Below are 23,689 nucleotides of genomic sequence, written 5' to 3'. Positions count from 1 at the left end.
TAATTTAAATTTCTGATTCAAAAGAAGTCAGAAATGCTTATTAAAAACAAAAGAAGTAAGAAGAAATGAAAGAGTGATGCCAATCTCTTTAAATAGAAATAATTTATAAATTGCAAAAAAAGAGATGATGATTTAGTCTCATTTTCTCCTCCAAAATTCCTTACACGTGGGTGAAGAAAAAAGAAAGGCAATGTGCTTTCTTTCTGTTTTTTTATGAGTTAGGTTTCGGGTTCAGTGGTGGGAAAGGTGGTAGATTCCAACTAGTGATGAGATCACCACTGCCATTTGTTCCTTGGAAGTACAAAGACGTTCAATGGAAGGTAGGCCCTGCTCTCAAATTCCAACTCCAATATGTGAGACTATAAAACAGCCACATTTTAATTCCATAATGTTCTGTTTGAACAAAAGAAAAGATGTGAAAGCTAGGGTTCAAAGTTATTCTTGATTCGAGCTCATCCCATGTCTTTTTAATAAGAGAATTCATGTAGGTATAATTCACACGTCCGGTTAGACAACATATATGTTATTTTTCAAATTGTTTGTCGAAATAAAGTGTATGGAACTTATTATAAAAGAAAACACCAATAAATATAGAAGGTTAGGGGGGATATTGAGTGCTTTATTGGACTAGATATGGATTCTAATTGATTATTAGGACATATATATTATACATATTATTATTATTATTATTATTCTTGACAGGTTTCATGCTTCCAAATATATCATCCGTGTTTGAGATATATACAATTAATAATGTGGAATATTATATGTTAAGTGGGTTATAGATATGTATTACTCAATAAAAAACATTAAAAAAATATAGGAAAGAGACAGCGACAGTCAACCCGATACCGTTCGATCATCAACCACATCCCGGTTTCCAGGGACCCCACCGAACCGGCACTCGTAACTCTCTCTCTTTGTGTGAATGGAGGAATGGAGGGAGTGTTGACCTTGGAAGGTAAGGGAAGGATGAAGGACGGATCCTCTTCTCCATCCTCTCTTATCCAAGTTAAGTGGAAGTGGAGATAGATAGATTGATAGGGAGAGATTGAGATAAGAGTCAACTAAAGAGACAACGGACAAGCGCAATAATTTGGGCCCAACATCTTCAAATTTATTGTCAAAACCATAGTAGTTTGCAGGTGAATTCGGGGGAGTGTGTACTACACTAGCTTTTGATTTTATTTTGTACTACACTACCATGGAGTAGTACATGAAGCCGAGCCGATAAAAGGAAATGGCAGTGTGGTGTGATGATGTCGTCATTGGTTGATAATCTTAACTCTATAAATTCAGAATCTATTCAGCAGATTGTTGCCATGTAAAGATTTTTCCTTTTTTTTTTTTTCTCTCTGTCTGGGCATTTAAGGCTCTGTTGATTGCAGCATTGGAATTCTCAATAGGGGGGGGGGGGGGGGGGGGGTTCTTCTTGGTTTCATCAGATTGAATTGAAGAACCTAATCGAAGTTTACTGGGACAATCCTCTTGCTTCTTCTGGGTGAGTAGATCCTAATTGGGCATCGTTTAATTCTTAATTCTGAATGGTAAATTGAAAATTTTGCTGTGATTAACTCGAATCGTTTTGAAATTCTTCCTCATTTTATTTTATTTTCAAGTATTTATGTTTGGTTTTGATTTTCGAAGATTCTGATCAATAAAATGCTCAGCATGGAGATGGAACAAATGAAAGAGATTGAGGGAGTTGAGGGAGAGGACCTGGAAAGGACAAGAGAGGAATCACAGGATCATGTGGGGAGAATTGCTCCATGGACTAAACAGATAACAATCAGAGGACTCATTGCCAGCTTAGTTATTGGTATCATGTACAGTGTGGTGGTGACGAAATTGAATCTCACAACTGGGTTAGTCCCCAATCTCAATGTCTCTGCTGCTTTATTGGCCTTTGTTTTCATCCGGACATGGACTAATCTGGTCCAAAAAGCTGGGTTTGTAACGTCTCCATTCACTCCACAAGAGAATACCATCATTCAGACTTGTGCTGTGGCTTGTTATAGCATTGCCGTTGGAGGTTGGTTGGATATCTATCTATTATTTGCACATATAGTGTTTGTTTGTTTGTTTTTGTCACAGATTCAACTACTGTATATCTTAATCTATCAAATTTGGGATTGCAGGAGGATTTGGGTCTTATCTGTTGGGTTTAAACATGAAGACATATGTGCAAGTAGGGGTCGATACAGAAGGGAATAATCCTTGGAACACCAAAGAACCTGGGATTGGTTGGATGACCGGATTCCTATTCGTGACTAGTTTTGTGGGGTTGCTGGCATTAGTTCCTCTTCGAAAGGTATATTTCTCTGCATTTGATCTTCTTCCATATATGACAGATTGATTATAAAGGTTAGAGTTGTTGACTTTGGATGCAATAGAAATCTTGGATTGTAGATACTGATTTTGAAATAAAATCAAACTTCCTAATGTTTCACAATGGTTTAGGTGATTAGTGGTGCTATAATAGTCACAATATTCTAAATGTCTAGCTAATAATCATTTGCAAAACCTGATCATGAATTTTCATCTTCCCAGATCATGATAATTGACTACAAGTTGACTTATCCGAGCGGAACTGCCACTGCAGTTCTTATTAATGGCTTCCATACTCCCAAAGGAGACAAAATGGCTAGGTAAAACATTATGTTTTTATTTAGCTCTTGGAAATTGAACACTTACTAGGATGCTCAAGAATGATAAAACTCAAACAAATCTGTGGTTGTTCTTACAGGAAGCAGGTCTTTGGATTCGTGAGATCCTTTTCTTTTAGTTTTCTTTGGGCTTTCTTTCAGTGGTTCTATTCCGGTGGAGATCAATGTGGGTTTTCTCAATTTCCTACATTTGGTTTAAAAGCTTGGAAAAATACGTGGGTGATCTTCATCTTCCATTTACTTCTTAAAGTCTAAATGGTTACCTTCCACAAGTATTGACTAAAGAAAGTGAAACTGTGCAGGTTTTTCTTTGATTTTAGTATGACATATGTCGGAGCCGGAATGATCTGTTCTCATCTTGTGAATTTATCCTTGCTTCTTGGTGCTGTGCTCTCCTGGGGAATAATGTGGCCACTGATTCACAGGCATAAGGGAGAATGGTTCCCAACAAATCTTTCAGAAAGTAGCATGAAGAGTCTAACTGGATACAAGGTCGGTGAATATGAAATTATGTATCTAGTCTTTTAGAACTGAATCCATGGCATTGAGTGTGTTCTCATAATAGATTGATGTTGGATTATTACTTTTGCATTGTGGACACTGTAGGTTTTTGTCTCTATTGCTCTAATCCTAGGCGATGGGCTCTACAATTTTCTCAAGATACTATTCTTCACAGCCAAAAACATTCGTGAAAGAGCCAGAAACATCGATGACAGAGTGAAGAACAACAACCTCAAAACATGTAAGTGGGCATTGCCCACACGCTGCTATCATCTTATCATGAAACGTCAGGGATTCTTTCCCCCCCCCCCCCCCCCCCCCCCCCCAGATTCCTGGTCAGTTGGTGAGTGCCAATATTGGTGCTCATTCAACTGGAACCCTGACATCCTTGACAGGTTTAAGAGTGTTAAAACTTCACTAATATCTTCTTTGTTTTTTTGCTATATTGCAGCTTCACAGCGAGATAATCTGAATACGGCAGTTGTTGATCTGCAGCGCAATGAATTATTCGCTAGAGAGAGCATTCCATTGTGGGTAGCGTGTGCAGGGTACATGATCTTCTCCGTCATCTCCATTATTGTGATCCCTTTTATGTTCCCTGCATTGAAATGGTACTTCGTCCTCGTTGCATACATTTTTGCGCCTTCTCTTTGCTTCTGCAATGCTTATGGCGCTGGTCTAACGGACATGAACATGGCCTATAATTATGGAAAAGTGGCCCTCTTTGTGCTTGCTGCAATATCTGGAAAAGAGAATGGAGTGGTTGCAGGACTTGTGGGTTGTGGTCTAATTAAATCGATGGTTTCAATCTCTTCTGATTTAATGCATGATCTGAAGACTGGTCATCTCACTCTCACTTCCCCTCGATCAATGATTCTTAGCCAGGCCATTGGGACAGCTATAGGTTGTGTGCTTGCTCCCCTTACATTCTTCCTCTTCTACAAGGCGTTCAATGTGGGCGACCCAAATGGAGAATACAAGGCGCCATATGCCATTGTCTATAGAAACATGGCAATTATTGGAGTGGAAGGCTTCTCCGTCTTGCCTCAGCATTGCTTGCAGCTCTGCTATGGATTTTTCGCATTTGCCATGATAGCGAACTTGGTAAGGGACATGTCCCCTAAAAACATTGGAAAATGGGTTCCGCTTCCAATGGCTATGGCTGTGCCATTTCTGGTTGGGGCTAGCTTTGCGATTGATATGTGCGTTGGCAGCCTGATTGTGTTTTCATGGCACAAGATAAACAGGAAGAAGGCTGAACTAATGGTTCCAGCAGTGGCTTCAGGGTTGATATGTGGAGATGGATTGTGGATACTCCCTTCGTCGATTCTTGCTTTGACCAAGGTTCGCCCTCCGATATGCATGAACTTCTTGGCCTCCAAGTAGAAGAGAGTAGAGAGATGGATGTATTGATGAAGTAGAAGTAATTTTAATATACAAAAACTGCAGGCAATCAGAAGTTGATAGTCACAAATGTAGACAGGTAATCGCATAGTGATTATATGATCACAGTTTTGCCGTCCATTTCCCTTCGCCAACAGAGTCCAATTACAATAAATAATAGCTGCTTCTTTTTTTTTTTCTTTCTTTCTTTCTCATATTGTCTTCTTCATGATATCAGCAACATTGCAGTGTGTTTTGAATTATTGCCTTTGCGTCCAAAATCTTGATGAATATTGAACAAAATCATTCAAACACACAGAGTCATGCTCCTAGCTTGACTATAAATAAATATATATATATATATATATATATATATATATATATATTTCTTTTGTGGCTGTGATTTCCACATTAGACTAAATATATTACTCAAGTTGTAGACTGGTTTATATGGATCCTGTGGGTCTTGTTGTGGTTTAAACAAAAAGAAAATGTTTGACAGACAATAATATTGCTTAAACGTCCGCATTACTGTCAACACAAAGACTTAGAATATTGTTAATCCTATGACTTTAGAAAAATATGCAATCTTGTTCCTTGTTTAGAAAAAAGAAAGAAAGAAAGGATGATACAGATTCAAAGAATATGTGTAATTAGATATCTGGCGCTGGCACTGATAGGCAGGCAATGCAGACATTTCATTTCAACCTTGGCTAGTTTTTTAGTCATTCCGAACTATCATTTATAAATGGATGTGAGCAATCTTTAGTATTTAGTCAATGTATTTTCATAAATAAATAAAAAAAAAGGTATTAGTCAATGTGTATATATATATGATATATGACTAGGAAAATGCTACAAACCTCCAAAATATCACCTCCTAAAAGTCCCCCAAATCTATGTGACATTAAAATAACCATTGATTAAAAATACACATATAGGGTCCAATTCACATGCAACACTTCACATTAAATAGAGGTATTTTGAACGTCACTTTTTTAAAGGTCTCACGCATTATTCGTATGAGTATATAATATATATGAGCCAGCCATCAGTCAGAATCACACAAAGCAAATTTTGAATCGGACACTTGTTTAATAGTTTAAGTTTGACAATTATTAGCCCATCACACCTCCGAGTCCCAATCCCAACTACACATAAATTCACCAACCATGGAGACAATGAGGGAAAAGTAATGAAATAGCACATATACTTACAAAAAATAGTCAAAAAAGGACCAATTGAGTTTCTCTATTATTTTTTGGGCCAAACAGAACCCTCAATTTTGAAATTTGGACAATGATCTCTGTTAACCCTTCACGCAATATGTCATTAAAAAAATTTGATGTGGAGTGTATTTTATGACATGGATGTGATTTTGCTAAAAACAAAAACAAATTATGTTTTGACAAATTGAATATAAGAATAAATTGCTACTCATTTTATGAATAAATTGTTTTTTTTTTTTTCATTGTCCATGTGTCCATGTGTCCATGTTTAGATTTCATTTCATTAATTACACACTTCAATTTGGAAAAAAAGAAAAATAAAAAAACACAAGTATGATTATCCACGCTTGTGCCAGCCACACAAAACGTGCGCACGTGAGACTTCCCGCTTGCCACAACTACCCTCGTCAGCTACACCATACCAGGGACCGGTTTTGTAATTATACTGACTCGTCAAATTGACCACGCTCGACTGGACGCGTGTGCTCACTCTCTCAGGCCGGCTTTAAATTCTTGACAATCCACTCCAGGAATTTACCTGACTACAGAGTGACACAGACAGAGATCCATCCGGATCACGCCGACTGCTTATTCTCTCTTTTTCGGATCAGGTTTCTCTCTTTGTCGATCCTTTTACGTGTCAATTTTATGGATTTCTCGTGTGATACTTCTTGATTGCTCTAATTTGTTGTGGTCAACGAGGTTTTTGAATGCTTGGATCGAGCTTGTGTATGTTCATTTTGCGGATTTAAGGGCTTTGGTTGTGTATAATTCGTGGCTTATTGATTTATTTTTTATTTTTATGTGGTTTCTGGACAGCAGAAATGGCTTCGGATCGGAAGATATACAAGTTCAAAGAGGTCGAGACGCACAACAAAACCAAGGATTGCTGGCTTATTATTTCTGGCAAGGTCAGATCTATTTTTTTTTCCCCTTGTTTTTGATCTCTCTGTTCTAGTATTTTTTGATCTTTAATTCTCTCCTTGCTCTTTGAGATGAAAAGAAAAGGATGAGGAAATTTTTGATTGCTATGATATTGGGGAAGAGCTGTTGTTTGTCATCCTTTGGTCTAATTACTTGTTTGTCTAGAGCACTTTCTCATTGGGAATTATTGTCAATGGGAAAATGAACTTGTAATTCGGAACCAATTTCTTATGCGAGAGTTTGTTCTTATTTTTGTTGATTGACCTTAAAGTGAAAGGAACCAATTTCTTCATTTAGCACAGTAACTCCCCAAACAGCTTACTCTTGTTGTAATAGAGTAGGTTTATCATCAATTCGGAGAATTCGGAGGAGTGGATTGATGAATTCAAGTATGGTAATTTATGTCTTGGTAGGCATGCCATTTGATCAAACAGCAAACTGTAGGTCCTAAAGCTCCTTTTGATGCTTGTTGAAAAACTTTGTCAAATTTCCGACAGGGTAATAGTTGATTGGAAACTACTTCTAAGTTTTAACTTCGTATGCCTTATTCTACGAAATTAATTTCAAAATTTTAAAGAACCAAAAGGGGTTATGCCAACTTGCTCAGGGATCTATTTAGAGCTTGAACTAATTTCAAAGGAAAATAAGTCCTTAATATAGAAGCTGGACAGATATGATGTTTTTAACTTTTTGTTTATGTTGAGAAAATTTGGCACAGTCTACAGTTAAATTATCATAATTGAAGTTACATCTAAACTAAATAGTTGTTTATCTTCAGTGCTGCATTGTTATCTCAGTTTAGATATCCCTGTTAAAATTCTAAACTTCAAACTCAGGTTTATGATGTAACCCCATTTATGGAGGATCATCCTGGAGGTGACGAGGTTCTACTGTCATCGACTGGTAATCTTACAACTTTTATATATGCTTTACATCCCCCGTGTTCTTTTCTTTCTGGTACGCATGTATGGTAGATTGGTTCATGACTTTTGTATGAAACTTTCCAGGGAAGGATGCAACAAATGATTTTGAAGATGTGGGCCACAGTGACAATGCTAGAGATATGATGGATCAATATTGCATTGGCGAGATCGATGGAAAAACTGTTCCGGAAAAACGCAATTACATTCCTGCACAGACACCCGCTTACAATCAGGATAAGACGCCCGAATTTGTTGTCAAGGTCTTACAGTTTCTGGTACCCCTCTTGATCTTGGGCTTGGCCTTTGCAGTACGTCACTTCACCAAGAAAGAATAGATGAAGATTGGAGTGAAAATTCTGTCCGTGAGGGGCAATGTTTATCGTTTGTGTTTTTCTTCACCCAAATTAAAGATACAGTGATGGTGGTGAACTTTTTTTTTTTGAAGAAAATATTGGATAATAAGCAGGGACTTGGTGGCTTTTTTTTCCCCTCTCATTTTACTCTGTTGATCCATTTGCGTTTTGAGTCCATAGTGAAGTTGCTGTAGGCAGTTGCCTATTCTGTTATAGCAGCTGAGCTGAGTTTGTGCAAGGCAATTTGATGTCCCAGCAAGCTGGGAGTCGAATTGGGATCAAATTTCCCAATGTCACCTGGCCGTGAAAATGTTGAAGAGTTACAAGGGGTCGGCGGGATACTGAGTGAGTTTGGCTAGACTTTTTCTTTTTGATAATCAGCTCACAAGTCACAAGAAATTTTGCTACCAATTCGTGAGTGCGAATGCCTTCTGTAGTCTTAAATCATCTGGGTTTTTACGTTATCTGAAAAGTGAGCATTTTCCAATTGAATCAAATCGTACGTTACATATCTCCGAGGGGAAAAAACAGGGCATAACGGAAACATTGTATTCCTCCCTTCCACAAGGCACAGTGGCTCGCAGCAATGCCCTTGCTAATCTTAAATGCCGTTGTAACCCACAACACAAAAAATTGGTGCGACTACAACCCATATATTCAAAGCAATCAATTTATCTTTGAATGGTAACGGTACTATAGCCACTTTTCTTCGACATCAAAAGTAAGTGCTTAGCATAATTTAGAATCTACATCTACATAATACCTGAAGCACCAAGAGACTTGAAGTATGATCATGCAGTCACATCTATGGCTGGGGAAAGGAATCGAAGCAAATAAATAGCATAGACATACGCAGAAAACAGTATTCATATCACAAGGAAGTCTCTATCTTCTCGTGTACCGTAACCACCAAATTATGAGCATCATCAAGGAGTTTCCACACATCAAGTTGCCCAGCCATGCTGTTGCACTCTCTCAGAATCTCATCCATGCTACTATACTTTTCTATAATCAATTTCCTCCTTTGTAACACCGATGCAGCAATTGCATAAAGAAGCAAATCATCTGTTGGTGGGGCTCGTTGCCTTATCTTGCTCCATGCAGACTTTCCAATACCAGCCCTAATAGCTGCCTGGTCTGCCCACATTACCTCCCAGAGGCAAATTGTTTGTTCAAAACTTAATTCCCTCCTAAACAGTACCACCACCATTCTATAAACAAAAAAACAATCCTCAGCCTGAAGCTTCTCCAAGTGCCTATAGAGGTGGGAGTCTTTGGATTTGATTATCCTTGAGACAATATTTAGCTGCCTCCTGATTCCCACCTCATCAAGCCTAAAGTTATGCCTAGCCTTCCTCATGAAACCAACGAAACACCAGAAAGCCTCATGATCCTCTGTAATCACAGCAATAATTGGCGAAAGTAGATCACTCATTCCCTGGCAATAGCCAATCTCAGGGTCATACAGCGCATAGGCTTCAAGAATAGTAACTAGTCTTGCAGCATGAAAAATTCTGCAGGGTTCTAGGTAATCATAATCCTTCAATCCAACAGCCTCAGCAGAACGACGTGCCCTACCTTCTGATACTAAAGCCTGAGATGGAGAGTACGGTATCCATTCTGCATTGGCCCGGACCGCATCAACACGAATGATCCGCTGCCATGTGGCAAAACTTTCACTGGTGTGTAGTTTTGACTGTGCAGTGGCCCTCAAGGTAGAAGTATTTTCAGCCCTCGAAGGAGAAGTAATCTCTTTGGAAGGCGCATCCAGATCATCCTCTTGTTTGCCTTCTGATGGAGGGTAGGCCTGTATCACTTCAGGGTCCTCAGAAGAGTCAGAGTCAGAAGAGTCGGTGTTTAGTGCGGAGGCATCAGCATTTGTAATATGTCTTGAACTCTCATCTCCGTCCACCAAAGTACTTGAGGGGTGGTCAGAGCTCTCATCTGGGCACTTTTCCTCGCTAGAAAGGGACTCCCTGGCGCTAACCACATCTTCAGAACTAAGAGAATCTGTGTCCTGAGCAATACTTTTGCTTTCCCCCTTGAAGCTGGTTTCACCAATTTCATTCAACTTGAAGCTCTCACTGCCATGTTTTAGGAGCTGTCGACAGCGTCTTCGAAGATTCTCGTATTCCTTTCTGCAACCATGAATTGACACAAGAGAACATGAAAATGAAAATGTTATAGAAACAATATGTTAAGCCCAGGAGCTGAAAGGGAAGCAGTGTACGTATCATAATCCAAAAGTAGCCAAAAGAAGACAAATCTCAAATTAAGAATTGAGCTTTGCGAAATTTACCTTTTCTGAATTTTTACAACCTCTCTTTCTTGTTTGGTACTACCCAGGTCATAGCTGTTGATAGAGAAAAGAGAAGTTTGTTAATGGAACAAAATGATACTCAGAACTTGAGGGAAAAACATGAGCAGATACAAACAGAGAGGGAAAAAAAAAAAGAAATCAAAGGTTGCACATATAAATGAAGCATGCTTCAATAACAAAGAGAAAAATAATTTATTATTTGTTGGCCTGCAAAAGAAAAGACCAAGCATGCCCTTTCCCCGGAACATCAACAACTAAATCAATTAAGGTAAACCTATGAGGAGAAGAGGGTACATGAATTTCAAAAGCTCATATCAAAAGGCCATCACAGGAACTCAAGGAAGCAAAAATCTTTTAAGTTAGGTTTGATGATGCACTCACACTCCAAGGAGGAATGGCCAAACCTCTGGCCTAATGCTTGGATCAACACCCTGCACCAGGGAAGAAAAAGTCGGTGAGAAAAAATTGCTGTAATCACAAAACTAAATGACAAGACATACATGCAATGGCAATGATAACTCACTCCACTGCGAACTTTCTTCAATAATTTTATTCCACCATCACGAAGTTTACCCTCTTGTGTAAACAAACTCCTCCATTGCTGAGGTGAAAGTGTGTGCTTTCTTCTCCTTTGAGACCATGGTGATTTGAGCCTGCCACTGGGGAGGATGAAGCAGTTGCATTAATGAGTGTAAATGTAAGAACACATGTTGATAGAAAAAATAGATTGTGAATAGAAAATAAACTATAACGAAATCAATGCAGTTATAGAAATTATGAATGTAGTTTACTTTTAAATACATTCCTCAAGCTCTAGGATCTATATATTGATTAATCAAATAAGTCGATGTTCGAAGATCTGTTAGGAAAGATATTAAGTGTAAAAGTGTAAGATGTGAACAAAAATATCTCAAACCTATTAATAACAATAACAACAATGCATCTAGATGAAATATTTTAAGGACCACCATGCAATGGGATGGATTTACAAGGTGGCTCTAATACCTAAAGCCTCCCAGCTCAATTACAAACTTTGAGAATAATAAAATGCAGTTGAACCATCAGTTTGAATCGGCAAAATTAGTGAGTCCATGAGGAAAACATTCTCTTCTAGCTTCAAGAACTCCAACCAACATAATGACAACAGAGCAGCAAGCAACGATGCAAATGTCATTTTCTTCGGTTTCAAAAATGAAAAACTAAAAAAATCAGCTTGATCAAGCTACAGAAAAAGCAGGACTATAATGTGATGCAAGAAATGGAGGCGAAACAACAATGTCTAAGTAGGACTGGAAGTGATAAAGGATTGGACTGTGAAAAAGAAAGATGTGGAGTGACAGTGATACCAGATCTGAATCAGATTCCAATCAACATTATTAAATATAGTCCACAGAAAATTGCAAGATGGGTGATTTACAAAGGGATAGAGACTCACCGATCAGATTTTGAACAAGAAGCTGGTGAGGAAGAATGGATAACGAAAAGGACCGAACGCAAATGAATCCACGAAGACGATGAAGACGAGGACGAAGACGATGGAGATGAATTCGACGACGATGACGAAGTGTGACTTCGTCGAAGAGCTCTCATCTATTCAAACTTTTTTTTTTTTTTTTTGTTTCTTACCTATAAACTACAACATAAATATCAGAAGCTACTTGTACATCTGCTAGGGCCTAGGGTTATCGTTAGACAGTGGCAATTCCCCTCCCATTCTATAAGTTAGTACCTTGTGGCAGCATAAAACACCGCAACGACGACGATTCCAGCCAGCGCCGTGATGGCAAAAGCTGATCTGGATGGCGGCGCCACCATTGCCCCCCAGAATCCGGCGCCGTCGATTCCGGTAGGACTGTTGTTGCTCCTACCAAACATGGGGGGACTGAGGAGATAATCGATGAATTGACTGGAATGACCTCCTGCTCCTCCTCCTCCTGAGGCACAGATTGAAACCCCTAGTTGCCTCTCTCTCTCTCTCTGTTTTAAAGTCGTCGTTGGCGTCTTGTTTAGTTGGTGGTTGTCTGTTTCATCACTCTAGATGGATAGACAAGAAAAAGTGAAGAGGGGAAGACCAGGAATCTGCACACGCCAATGCGCGTGTGAAAGACTTTTGCTTTACTAATTCTTTCTTTTTTGTTTTCCTTGTATATTTTCACTTAGCGCCGCAGTAAACTTACTGATCAAGTCTGGATGTGATTATTATTGGATACAAAATCTGAGATTAAATATATTTACTAATTTTTTGAATGACTAAATTGTTTTGATTACAAGGGAAGGGGTCTATGAGATAACAAATATGAATGTCGTCTTAGCTATTCGTGATTCACCCAATATCCAATTCAATTAATATGAATGAAAAATGCTCACCTAACCTTTCATCATTTCTGATTAATTACACTAATACAACACTGGTGCCCTCTACTTGGACCTTAATTTTTCATCATACATATTTACCTAACCTAACTACTAATTGATGCTTTGTGTCAATTATATCCCAAAACTCATTTTGTACCACAATTACTCAAAAAAAATTTCTTCTAATCTTCTATATCTCGTAGATATTTTAGAATCATTTTTTTTTCCAACTATACCAATTATCAAAACCTTGATTAAGGCCATGGGATTAGTCATTAGATGCATTACTAACCTTAGGCGACTGCTACAACCATAATCAAATAAATATGGACTGATTACCAAGATGATCATAATTTTGTCTTGATAAAAGCAATTAACTCTGTCTTTGTATATAACCTGCTCGAGATTATCATAAAAACAACAAAAGAAAAAGGTGTAAAAGAATCCAGTGAACCACTGGTCAAACTAATCAGGCGTGGTTTCTTTTTTTCAGATTTAAAAAAAAAAAAAAAAGAATGAGAAAGCAAAAGTAGTAGTAAGGAAACCAAGAGAACAAATAACAATAAGAAGATGCATTCCAAAGTAGCTCACTCTTTATCTTGTAGGAGTATTGGATGGATAGTGACAACACGCTAAGGATGTCTTTGAGTCATTGCAAAGTTAGGCAGCATTCATAGTTCCTATATGTAATCACACTTTATTAAACGCCAAATCAAGAGGCCTCAGGAGAAAGCTCTTCCCATACATCAAATTCAAGTCCCAACCAAAACATATAATTACAAAATAACAACTCCAAGTCGATATTGAAAGAGGCAAGCTCAGAATTGATCTTTAACGTGTTTGTTTGTAGGCTTCTAAGGTTATCCATCTACTCATTGGGACATAATCCCAAAGTGAAAATAAAAAAAAAAAAGATCGGATATGTTTCTCTTGAGGTGTTACATAAGAACAGGGCAATACTCACCCTTACCCAAGTTTCCCGACGAAAATATCAGTTTCTTAGATTAATGGTATCAGAAATAGCAAAGTTCATGGAAGATGTGATCAACCAACTACAAAGTAACAAACTATCTACTGATAGATATTTTCCCAAGTAGTTTTCAAATCCTAAATAGATACTTACAACCACCATGCAGTAAACTATCTACTGATAGACGCTCAATGTTGAAAAAGATACGCATATAATAGATACCATATGTAATCTATGGATTAACCCTCAGCAGAGGCATTATTATACCTCTGACAGCTTTGAAGCTGCGTCCTTGTCCAAAAACCAAGTCAGCTCTCCTTCAGGTGAAACCATTTCAACGGCAGCTTATCAGAATTGCCACTCCGTCCTAGTGGTTTTCGCACTGCCTCGGCTTTACCAGCACCACACACCACAAGTGCAATGTACACAGAGGAATTGATCACAGGAAATGGGAAGCTAATTCTCTATGGAGGTGGTTTTGGAGAGTCCTTAATGAAGGTGACCCATTTCTCATTCCCCTTTATAAGAGCATGCCCTGGGAATAGAGAAGCTATATGTCCATCTGGGCCCATACCAAGAAGCATGAGATCAAACTTTGGAAACCCGCTAGCTGCAGTGTCTAGCACCTTGCAATGAACTAAATGTTTGAGACAGGTCTCATAATCCTCAGTTGCACCTTCAGCCGACAGTGCATCATTGATGGCATAAACAATACCAGGGACAGGGAGAATTGGTTCCTGGGATGGATGGGGAATTACATCAAACACTTTTTGAGAGCAAGGCCACTAACTAGTCATAAAATAACAGGATGTAAACTGCGAGACTATGATCCTCATATTTGTCATCGACTTCACATAAATATCATTCACACCAAGAACTAAGTTTGAATATGAAGCAAGAACCAAGTTTCACATCTATGGAATTATGACTCAAAATGATTAAATCGACATTCAATAACTACTTGTAGAGATTGACGGCAAAATTGTTTAAATCAACTAATTATATGGTTTCAGCAATAACCGAGTCATTTAACAATCTATGGAAATGGAATTGTAAGGTACACACTGAGAACTATGACATTCAGTGACCACAAGTATAAATTGATAACGAATTGATTTAATCAAGTATTTTTATGCGAAGACTATGAACCATCATTGAAAATACAACAATCATGGAATTCATATTTGACCATCACTCACAATGTGATAGATTTTAAGTATCTACACCGACTCATTCTGCTTCCAAGGCATAAGCTTAATGCTTATGCAACTACTGACAGCCACATTTCCCACATTTTAGTTTCAAAAAGGCATTTATCAATGCTTAACAAGGGCCTGTCTCCTCCTAAAGTAACTCAGATACACAGGTCAACTCAATTTGCAAGGGAAAATAATGTTCTTGTCCCATACAGTTCTAGATAGAGTAGTAGGCTACTAAAAAGAACCAAAAAATGGTGATGAAAAATCCAATGGAGTGAATGGACAAAGCTCGATCTTACAGAAAATACTCCCCTAAAATAAGAAGATTTTCAACAGATATAAGTAATACCTGACGAAGAAAACCATCAAATGCCAGTTTATAGTTACTGTCAGCGTGATCCTTGGGGACAAATCTCTCCTCTCATCCACCCAGAAAACATGCCACTTCGACCATTCTATGGAATCATTATAAGGCGGTTCCACCAATTTCACAAAAGAATTAAACGGGCCATTAACAACACGATATAATAAACAAGCAAACCAATCAAAGTTGTCATTTACAGAAGAGATTGAGCTATAAAGCTAAGCTCACCTGAGCGACTGGAGGAGAGAACCACCGGACAAAGCCACAGTGAAAGAGCCCCTCTTTAGTAAACTTATCTGACAGATCCGCGCGGTACTTCGCCAGAGAAACCGCCAGATCCTCCTCCACCTTCTTATTCTTCTTCTCACCGACCACAGCCGCCATCGACCCCCAATGCCCTCACTTCACCACCGAATTCCCTTCGATTCGCGCTCAATTCACGGCAACTGAAACCGATCGAGTGACAGAAACGACGTGCCGTCTCCGCGACGAAAACCACGGGAATACAGGGAATCGCAATCCTCATCTAAGAACGAAGACACCAATTACAAAGGACAAATGACCTCAGAATCTAAAGACGACAGATTAAACCAGTTAGGTTCAAGGAAAACCTCGGCAGGATTGATTCCATGAGGCATAGTCCAACGACGGCTAGGCTGAGAGAGCCCTTTTGAGGACGGTAATTAAATTGCATACTGTTGACGAGGGTGGGCAATGGGCATAAGAAAACTAATGAGCCAAGCAGCCCCTGGCCTCTTAAGGAGAAAACGCAACGTTCTGTCCGTCAGATCATTGTCACTAATCGGAGGGTGAAAAAAAAGGTATCAGAACTGGACTACAACACTAACAATAGTTTCCGCCCTACCAAGGAAAAACAAGACTTGCCATCCAATCCACCCCACCCCAACCGCATCGCAGGGAATAGCATAGTTGTCATCATATCCTTGGAAATTCTCCAAATTTCGGCAACATATTTCCAGGTTCTTGGTTAGTTTTGGATTGATTGTTGCTTGCGTTGATTATCTTGTATATCAATTTATCGATTGCCATCAATTTTAGGTTTTGGGTGGTTTTGCATGCATGGTTTGGCTTGATACGTCCTAGGTTTAATGGATATTGAGACTCAGTAACGATGGGCTGATTTTTCGTCACTCAGTGGTTTCTCTCTGAGTGGTCTTCAATTTTGATTGATTTCATCAACATTAGTTTTTTTTTGGGTTTGGGTCATTGTTTCTGTTAATTGCCATTGTCATTTGTCTGAAGCGGAAAACTTTCGTGAACGAATAGGAATGGTTCATAGAATTGTGCATCTAGGAATTGTTTCTCTTAGCATCAGTGTTTCTTTTTCTTAATCTTGAACTTAAAGCTTTATGGTTGGAACTTGGAAGGTTACTGCCGTACTGGTATGTTGAGCTTGGGATACTTAAATACTAATTGTTATTGGTTTGTGAATCTTGGAGTACAGGTGTCAAATGGAGGTTCTTTTTGATTCTGAAGATCTCTATCAGGTCAAAAAAAGAAAAAAAGATCTCTATCAGGTCGAGGATAAGGTGCATGAGCAATGTGATCTACCAGTAACTTTACAATTTCAATGGTTCCGTATTGTTTCTTTTACCATCAGTTTTTCTTTTTCTCAATCTTCAACTACAACTTTAAGGTTTGAAGGTTGCTGACTTGCTGCCCTACTGGCATGTTGAGCTTGGGACTTACTTAAGTACTAATTTTTTTGGTTTTGTCAATCTTGGAGTACAGGTGTCAAATTGAGATTTATTTTGATTTTGAAGATCTCGGTCAGGTCAAGGATCAAGTCGTTGGTCATTTAAGGCATGATCTACATGATCTACCAGTAGAGGTACAACTTCAGGGGTGCCGTATTCCAAAGTTTGCTGACGAAGACACTGCATGGATGGTACGTGACATATTATTGACAGTGCTTGGTCACTTTGGCCCCTATGTGCTACCTCCCTTTCAAGTGGAAGCAGATTCTTCATGGTATACTGCCTTCAGAACGGAAGGTGCTCTTTTCAAACCATCCAGAGAAAAACTCTATAAATCCTGTACGCTATACGATGACGGACACGTCCTTTTCCCATCTAAATCCTATAAATGCATCTTGAGGATAGTATTAATGCCTTACCTCAGATTAATTATTTTGCTTCCTTATAATACATCTTGGTAATTCTTATTTGTTTGTACTTGATACAGGGACATAATTACATCTGTTTGGCTTTTGAGGGATAGACAATTGCGTTGTCGCTTATCTCTGGAGAATATTTACATAGTGGAGTATGATGGCACTTGCGTGCGGGATCGTGCTACTTTTGCCAAGTTTTTGAGATTTGACCTGCGAGGTCTATATTTCTAATGCCTTTTGTTGGTTTTTGATGCTCTTATTGATTGTTAATAGATTTTAACAATATGGTTGCAGAGCGTCTAATTGATGACAAAGTTGAAGTGCGTGAAAATTTGAGGAAACTTTTTGAGGAGATCAATAGCAAATGCAATGTTGATGGTGGTTCAAAAGCTGAGTTTGATCTTTTTTTGAAGAATTTCACTCTGGAGTAAGTAGTGTGTCTAATTTGTGATATTTCATTGATACATTGGCCAAGAGATTTGTTATACCATGGATAAGATGTGGAGGGAGATTTAATTGATTACATGGAGAGTTTAATTTTAGTATTTGATTTACAATTTGTTTTTGTTGAATTGAGTCTTTTATTTATGTCGAAAAGTTCATTGACGTAAAGGCTTTTATGTTTGTCAAAAAATACATTATTTACGACATTTTTCTGCAATCATATTAGATGTCATTGTATGATGAACTGCAATGGTGAATAATTAACGTCGTCTTGTGACAGCATTATGTAGGTGGTCTTGTTTTCTTCTTTAGCTCACATTTTAGTGACGCAAATGATTAGCCAAAGAAATCTTTCATTTGATCGTTGTGTAATACTTGGAACTCAAATATTAGATGCGATCCATTATTGCCTGCATTATTCCCATTTGGAACTGAAAACATTTAATCTTTTATATTTTTTTGCTTATTGTTTTTTCTTTCAGAAAGAGTGTCTCCTTTTGGTGTCTGTCCTATCTTTGCCCAAAAGGAAATAAGTGGTTGTGTACCAGTGTTTGAAACCTGTCTGGGCTTCTTTTTCTTTGCTCAATATTCGGGTTGGATAAACTCTGACTTTTATCTTTCTTTTCTTTTTTTGCAGTCATCCATTGGACATGTATGACAACGTTATCTTTTGGAAAAAGTATCAGCGCATGAATTTCACTGATCGCATACTTGAACTCTCTCGGTCGGGAGAGATTGTGATCTATGGCGATGAGACTAAAGATGCTTTTGAGGAGGATTGGGAGTCTAAATTGAGGAGTCATCCTGATATTCCATTATTTCTCGAGCTCAATAGACATATTACTAAACCAAGCCGCTTTGATGATACAAAAGGGGTGCCGGATACCAGTATGAAGAAATGTATTGAGACCATTAGGGACTTGTACTTTAATTTTGAACATTTGAAACAACAATTGGAGGTGATTGCTTTTTCTTAGTCCCACCTGGCACCTGGTGTTGTCAATTTTATCACCTTTAAGCACATAATAATTCCCTTTCTTTTACTTTATATTGTTCTTTCATTTGCTTAAAAGTGATTTTCTGTCACAGGATATGGGGGTCGAACCCAAATTTCAAGACGCTGAGCAAGTCGTGGATTACATCCATTACATCTTCCCGTACCTCATTGGTGCATTAGCTGAGCGAGCATTTGCAAAGAAGTGGCCTTTGAATATGTCTTTTCGACCATGGATATCACCGAGCCTCTTTTTCTTCCTCAAGGACTCACCGCTTCTTGTTTGAGCATGTACACTGTCCCAGATTTTTAATGTCAAAACATTTATCCTCTGTTTACTGTGGAGCATTTTTGGCCGTTATATATGCATATGAATATTGAGAGTGTGTATGTTGTCTGTTGACTTTCTGTATCTTGAGGTTGGTTAGTTGATGGGCTGTTCACATGCATTGATAGTTACTTACGCTAGTTATTAATGTTCTTTTCTTAAGACTAGTGTTGTTTTATAATCTTTTTCTTGGTCTCAGTAGCCATGCTGTGTACTCTGTGCACGGTAAATGAATAATCTGACACCATGTCACTTGTTTTTCTGGAAGATTGTTGTGGACATAATTTGTGTTGCATTCAATTTGGTGGATTTGATCGCTTGAAACAAGTGTCATTCCCAAGCTTGTGCTCTTGGGTGATATTAGGGAAGAAAACGACAACTAGTATTGAAACATTAATCATTCTGACTCTCTTGAGATTATTCATTTACCGTGCACAGAGTACACAGCATGGCTACTGAGACCATGCGATCCCCTTTTGAGCTAGCTATGTCCTTTCTGGTTGGCGCCATTTATTTTGCTGGTTGAGGTTTCTCTCCATGTCTCCACCTCAACAATTTCCATTGTTTTCGCAGAACTCGATAAATTTAAGCTGAAATATGTTGGTACACACGATTAAACCAACACAGTGAAGGAGGAGGAGAATGACTCAGTACTCTCTTTAGCATATATTGATAAGTTCAAATAAGCAACGCTCATAACTTAACTCACAAGGCTCGTATGGCCAAGACCTTTAGCTGTCATAAAGTTCAAACGTTTTAATTGACAAAATATATATTAGATGCTAAATACAAGCAAGGAATAACCATATACATGTTTAAGACCCTCATCTGTGGTAGTTCATATGCTTCACACAGTCATGCTAGAAATCGCATCTTCTTACATCTTGCTTATAGTATCGGATAAGTATAACCATGACAGACAATAGCAAGCCTTGATTTCATTCGTGTACATGTTTCTCTATCACCACCCATTATGGGCACAAGCCTATCAATCTCATGTCCATACCAATGTATTAACATACAATCTACTTAGCTTTTATAAAATAACAAATATGTATTAAGCCACTCGAAGGCCTTTAAAAATTTGTCTCCAACTCTGAAGTCGCTCTAATCTTTCAGCCAATTGAATCAAAGCAAAATCTCTCTTATTGAGCCTGAGATGGAGCTGTTCAATCAAACAAGACTTTCAGCAGAGAACAACATCATACAAATTTGAAGTCTCTCTCAGAATTGCTCAATAAATAGTCCACCTTCTTCCAAGCTTTTAAGAATTTTCCAGATTCCCAGGAACCATCAGTATGCTCATTAGCATAAGTTGAAAAGTTCAAATAACCAAAGCTCCCAACATACAAATCAATCTGATAATGACATTTAAGTTGAAAATAACCAAAGCTCCCACAACATACAAGTCTGGTAATGACATAACAGTGCTTTAAAATACCAGAATTAACACAACATTTTAATTACCCTAATTTTTCTAAAACTAAAACAATTCAAACCTACATACCTCAAATTTTTAGCCAAAACTTCTAACAGATTTTACATTTTCCATTTTAGCTACCATAACATACAGGTAAACCGAAAACTCTGGCAAAGCGTATTCATAGGCTTTCAATAATTGTTCTTCACTCTCCGGAAATCCCGTCTTTCCCGCATTAAAAGACTGAAAAAGAGAAATAAAAAATATGTCAATTGTTATTAGTGTGAATGAGAATGAGAAAAAAGAAATAAAACTTAGATATTCATACCCTTCTATTTTTTTCAAAGTGCACCAAAGAGTTCGCAACAAAAGCAACACATGCACTCCTTAAGTCTCCAACCCTCACAGCTCCACCCCTCGCAGCTCCACCCCACGCCGCTGCTCCACCCCTTGCAGGTCCACCCCTCGCAGGTCCACCCCTCACAGCTCCACCCCACGCCGCTGCTCCACTCCTCGCAGGTCCACCCCACGCCGCTCCACCCCGCGCAGCTCCAACCATCGCTGCTCCACCCCGCGCAGCTCCAACCATCGCTGCTCCACCCCGCGCAGCTCCAATCATCGCTGCTCCACCCCGCGTAGCTCCAACCACCGCCGCCACTCCATCACAATGTTTTTTCCAAATCTTAATCTCTTCCACATTGTCAAATGCTGAAATCCATGTTGCATCTATGACAGTTTGTTGTTTTACATAAGTTAGCACAGAATGAAAATCATGTGCATCCCTCAAACTCTTTATGAGCTTAATTTTCTCATCAATATGCCAGAAAAATGAGGATTTCTTAATTGGTAGGGTATTGCTGAAATTAAAAACAGGAAAAAAAAGTTAGTAAAATGAAATTATTAGAACAATCATGCCTTTAAGAACACGATCTTACCTACTGTGAGGAAATGTGTCAAGAATGCTTAAAATTTTGATCAAGACTCTGTCTTTCGCCATATCAAAATTTACTCCTTGGTCAGGTTCATTGCATCTTTGACAAATTAATCGGATGAACTTTACCAGAGAATGAAAAAATTCATCATTCTCGCACTTGAGTTTGTCTGTCAATAGAAAACATATAAATAGAAATTGTATTGAATCTTGATATTTATAATACTAAAAAAAAAGTATTATATTAAAAGTAATTTAACATACATACCAACATCTACGACATCAATAGTAGCCTTAGAACCATCCATGTCAAAGATATAACATTGATTGAGGTCAAAGTTACAACTTAGACTATTTTTAACCATTACTTCAACAAACACAATTAAATTCCTGAAAAACATAAGGTTCAATTGTCATGCATGTAAGTTTTAATTTTAGACAAGAAAAGGATAAAATCGACAAATTTTTTAGAACTAACCGTATGATATCTTTGAAGTATTGTGACACGCGAAATGCCTTGTTTTGCTCCAATCCAACATTAGGAAAGTCAAATAACCTATCTCTGTTCCTCTTTGTTGAGAGGAACTGTTCGAAAGTCTGACCAGCAGGTTTGAATACAACTTTAAAGGCTCCTTTACAATGAAACGGCATCCCTCCACATAATGGAAGTCTAACATCTTTTAGCTCTAAATTCGCTTTCATGATCCTTGTTACGATAAGTCTGTCACTGTAATCTTTTTCGGAATATGGACTTTGAATATTGTGAGTGACGCAGTACTCTTCAATGCTAGGATAACTTAAAAAATCATCAGGCTGTAATAAGATATAATAAAAATTACTATGACTATAATGGAATATAAACACTAACTAATAAGAGAGGGATTAAATTAAACTACTAACCAATACATCGTTCGAGCCAATCTCCATCTTCAGAATAAATCTGGGGAGAAATTTTAAAAAAAAAAACACACAATAAAAAAAGTAACAATAAATGCTGAAAATAGCTGATCCAACAGAACATATAAGTTGTTTAAGCTAGCCAAGGAATACATTTCAGCTGCATTCATGGAAAACAATAATAGGATTCAAGAGTACATTGTAGAAAAATCAGCCAGTTGGAGTTTAAGGTCAGATCAATCTAGGTTAGAGATTCAAATGTCTTCTATACTTTGAAATTCTCAAATAATACAAATTCAAGTTTACACAAAGGAAATCAAAATTTTGACATTTTCAGGATATTAACTATTTGAACATCGGTCAACCCCAGATACCAGGGTAATGAAATTACCCATCCTTCGGTAACTCAAGAAATGCAACCGTTGGTAGGTCGGTAATTGATAATTTTACCGTCCTTATCAAGTATCTTCACAAAAGTGAAAAGCCATGTTGATCAAAGTTGAAGCAAGACGAAGAAACTGACCAGTACTAAAGCATCTGTGGAAATATACAAGCTTGCATTTAAAAGTGGCAAGTAATTGAACCTGATTCAGACCAGAAGAAATTGAACCCACCGGAGAAACCAATTGTTCAATCCAATAATCAAAACCAGGTTAAGGTGAAATCTGCAGAACAGAGTCAAATAAGAATCCAACTCATCGAATTTCCCACGGTATCTCATTTGTCAAAACATTAACAGCAGCATAGGGGTAGACAATCACAAGATACAAATTTTAAATAAAATTACTGGTAAGAACAGCGGAAGGCATGAAAATTACCCATACTCAGTCAGTCCATGGCGAAAGGCTAATTGTATACGGAAGGGAAATCAAGGGGTAAAAAGGGTTTGTCGGTTTGATATCTTCGCGAGGGGGACTGAGCGCAAAGAAGCAGAGACAGAGAGAGTGTATGGGTATGGCAGAGACGGAGAGAGTGTGTATATGGAAGATCGACGGAGAAAGAGAGTCGCGGAACTGAGGGGGAGAGGCGAACGCTCGCAGAGAGATAATCTGTGAGTTAGGATTGAATAACCACCAGATAAACCCTACAAAATCTTCTATTTTCCAAGATATCTAAGTATCTAACGGTTATGGATTAAATAAAACTAAAAGTCTAAAACTAAACGATTTTGAGTCTCTTACGTTTTGTTGGAGAGGAAAGGAAAATGACAAACAACCCAAAACTTAGTTGGAATGGGAGGGAGTTCAATTCTTTTCTAAAATCATGATTTTTTTAAAAAAAAATGATATGGTAGAGTTTAGGATTTACAGTTTTGGGTTAAGGATTTAAGATTTAATTTTTAGTTTTTGTGTTT

General features: G+C 38.0%; 4 protein-coding genes and 1 pseudogene across 6 annotated transcripts; 2 read left to right on the top strand and 3 right to left on the bottom strand.

Annotated features, from left to right (window-relative positions):
* The first annotated feature begins 1,392 nt into the window (after window positions 1-1,392).
* LOC119985818 (metal-nicotianamine transporter YSL3-like) lies at window positions 1,393-4,749 on the top strand. Its single transcript, XM_038830229.1, has 8 exons — window positions 1,393-1,501; window positions 1,648-2,032; window positions 2,139-2,311; window positions 2,551-2,648; window positions 2,747-2,881; window positions 2,969-3,158; window positions 3,273-3,408; window positions 3,619-4,749. The coding sequence occupies exons 2-8, from the start codon at window positions 1,663-1,665 to the stop codon at window positions 4,551-4,553; spliced, it is 2,037 nt and encodes a 678-aa protein (XP_038686157.1). The 5' UTR covers window positions 1,393-1,501; window positions 1,648-1,662; the 3' UTR covers window positions 4,554-4,749.
* Window positions 4,750-6,255: 1,506 nt separating this feature from the next.
* On the top strand, window positions 6,256-8,121 carry LOC119985820 (cytochrome b5). Of its 2 annotated transcripts, none has more exons than XM_038830232.1 (4): window positions 6,256-6,390; window positions 6,602-6,690; window positions 7,540-7,606; window positions 7,711-8,121. In XM_038830232.1, the coding sequence occupies exons 2-4, from the start codon at window positions 6,604-6,606 to the stop codon at window positions 7,959-7,961; spliced, it is 405 nt and encodes a 134-aa protein (XP_038686160.1). In that variant the 5' UTR covers window positions 6,256-6,390; window positions 6,602-6,603; the 3' UTR covers window positions 7,962-8,121. The 2 variants fall into 2 exon arrangements, with proteins under 2 accessions (XP_038686160.1, XP_038686161.1); XM_038830233.1 differs by having other exon boundaries at window positions 6,330-6,390; window positions 6,599-6,690.
* Window positions 8,122-8,442: 321 nt separating this feature from the next.
* LOC119985819 (GTPase-activating protein GYP7-like) lies at window positions 8,443-12,328 on the bottom strand. 2 transcript variants are annotated; one of them, XM_038830230.1, is made up of 5 exons: window positions 11,735-12,328; window positions 10,823-10,958; window positions 10,681-10,730; window positions 10,279-10,332; window positions 8,443-10,117 (listed from the first exon to the last, which is right to left on the bottom strand). In XM_038830230.1, the coding sequence occupies exons 1-5, from the start codon at window positions 11,887-11,889 to the stop codon at window positions 8,851-8,853; spliced, it is 1,662 nt and encodes a 553-aa protein (XP_038686158.1). In that variant the 5' UTR covers window positions 11,890-12,328; the 3' UTR covers window positions 8,443-8,850. The 2 variants fall into 2 exon arrangements, with proteins under 2 accessions (XP_038686158.1, XP_038686159.1); XM_038830231.1 differs by having other exon boundaries at window positions 12,029-12,326.
* Window positions 12,329-13,354: 1,026 nt separating this feature from the next.
* On the bottom strand, window positions 13,355-15,872 carry LOC119985635 (annotated as a pseudogene).
* Window positions 15,873-20,370: 4,498 nt separating this feature from the next.
* LOC119985629 lies at window positions 20,371-23,452 on the bottom strand. The gene is made up of 8 exons (XM_038829916.1): window positions 23,154-23,452; window positions 22,920-23,000; window positions 22,339-22,378; window positions 21,917-22,251; window positions 21,707-21,828; window positions 21,443-21,608; window positions 20,836-21,364; window positions 20,371-20,750 (listed from the first exon to the last, which is right to left on the bottom strand). Exons 3-8 carry the CDS (start codon window positions 22,363-22,365, stop codon window positions 20,604-20,606), a joined length of 1,326 nt encoding a protein of 441 aa, XP_038685844.1. The 5' UTR covers window positions 22,366-22,378; window positions 22,920-23,000; window positions 23,154-23,452; the 3' UTR covers window positions 20,371-20,603.
* Window positions 23,453-23,689: the final 237 nt, after the last annotated feature.

This window comes from Tripterygium wilfordii, chromosome 19, assembly GCF_013401445.1.
Source record: "Tripterygium wilfordii isolate XIE 37 chromosome 19, ASM1340144v1, whole genome shotgun sequence".
Lineage (NCBI taxonomy): Eukaryota > Viridiplantae > Streptophyta > Magnoliopsida > Celastrales > Celastraceae > Tripterygium > Tripterygium wilfordii.
The sequence above is the reverse complement of the archived record's forward strand: the minus strand, read 5'-3'. Positions and strand labels throughout refer to the sequence as shown.

Coding starts and splice junctions, on each gene's coding strand:
- LOC119985629 (XM_038829916.1), bottom strand. CDS start 22,365: ATGGAGATTGGCTCGAACGATGTATTG. Junction 21,829..21,916: donor TACTTCAAAGATATCATACG/GTTAGTTCTAAA, acceptor TATGTTTTTCAG/GAATTTAATTGTGTTTGTTG. Junction 21,609..21,706: donor TATTGATGTCGTAGATGTTG/GTATGTATGTTA, acceptor TTCTATTGACAG/ACAAACTCAAGTGCGAGAAT.
- LOC119985820 (XM_038830232.1), top strand. CDS start 6,604: ATGGCTTCGGATCGGAAGATATACAAGTTCAAAGAGGTCGAGACGCAC. Junction 6,691..7,539: donor GGCTTATTATTTCTGGCAAG/GTCAGATCTATT, acceptor CTTCAAACTCAG/GTTTATGATGTAACCCCATT. Junction 7,607..7,710: donor GGTTCTACTGTCATCGACTG/GTAATCTTACAA, acceptor GAAACTTTCCAG/GGAAGGATGCAACAAATGAT.
- LOC119985818 (XM_038830229.1), top strand. CDS start 1,663: ATGCTCAGCATGGAGATGGAACAAATGAAAGAGATTGAGGGAGTTGAG. Junction 2,649..2,746: donor AAAGGAGACAAAATGGCTAG/GTAAAACATTAT, acceptor TTGTTCTTACAG/GAAGCAGGTCTTTGGATTCG. Junction 2,882..2,968: donor TTAAAAGCTTGGAAAAATAC/GTGGGTGATCTT, acceptor GAAACTGTGCAG/GTTTTTCTTTGATTTTAGTA.
- LOC119985819 (XM_038830230.1), bottom strand. CDS start 11,889: ATGAGAGCTCTTCGACGAAGTCACACTTCGTCATCGTCGTCGAATTCA. Junction 10,731..10,822: donor TGAAGAAAGTTCGCAGTGGA/GTGAGTTATCAT, acceptor TCCCTGGTGCAG/GGTGTTGATCCAAGCATTAG. Junction 10,333..10,680: donor TGGCCATTCCTCCTTGGAGT/GTGAGTGCATCA, acceptor CTCTATCAACAG/CTATGACCTGGGTAGTACCA.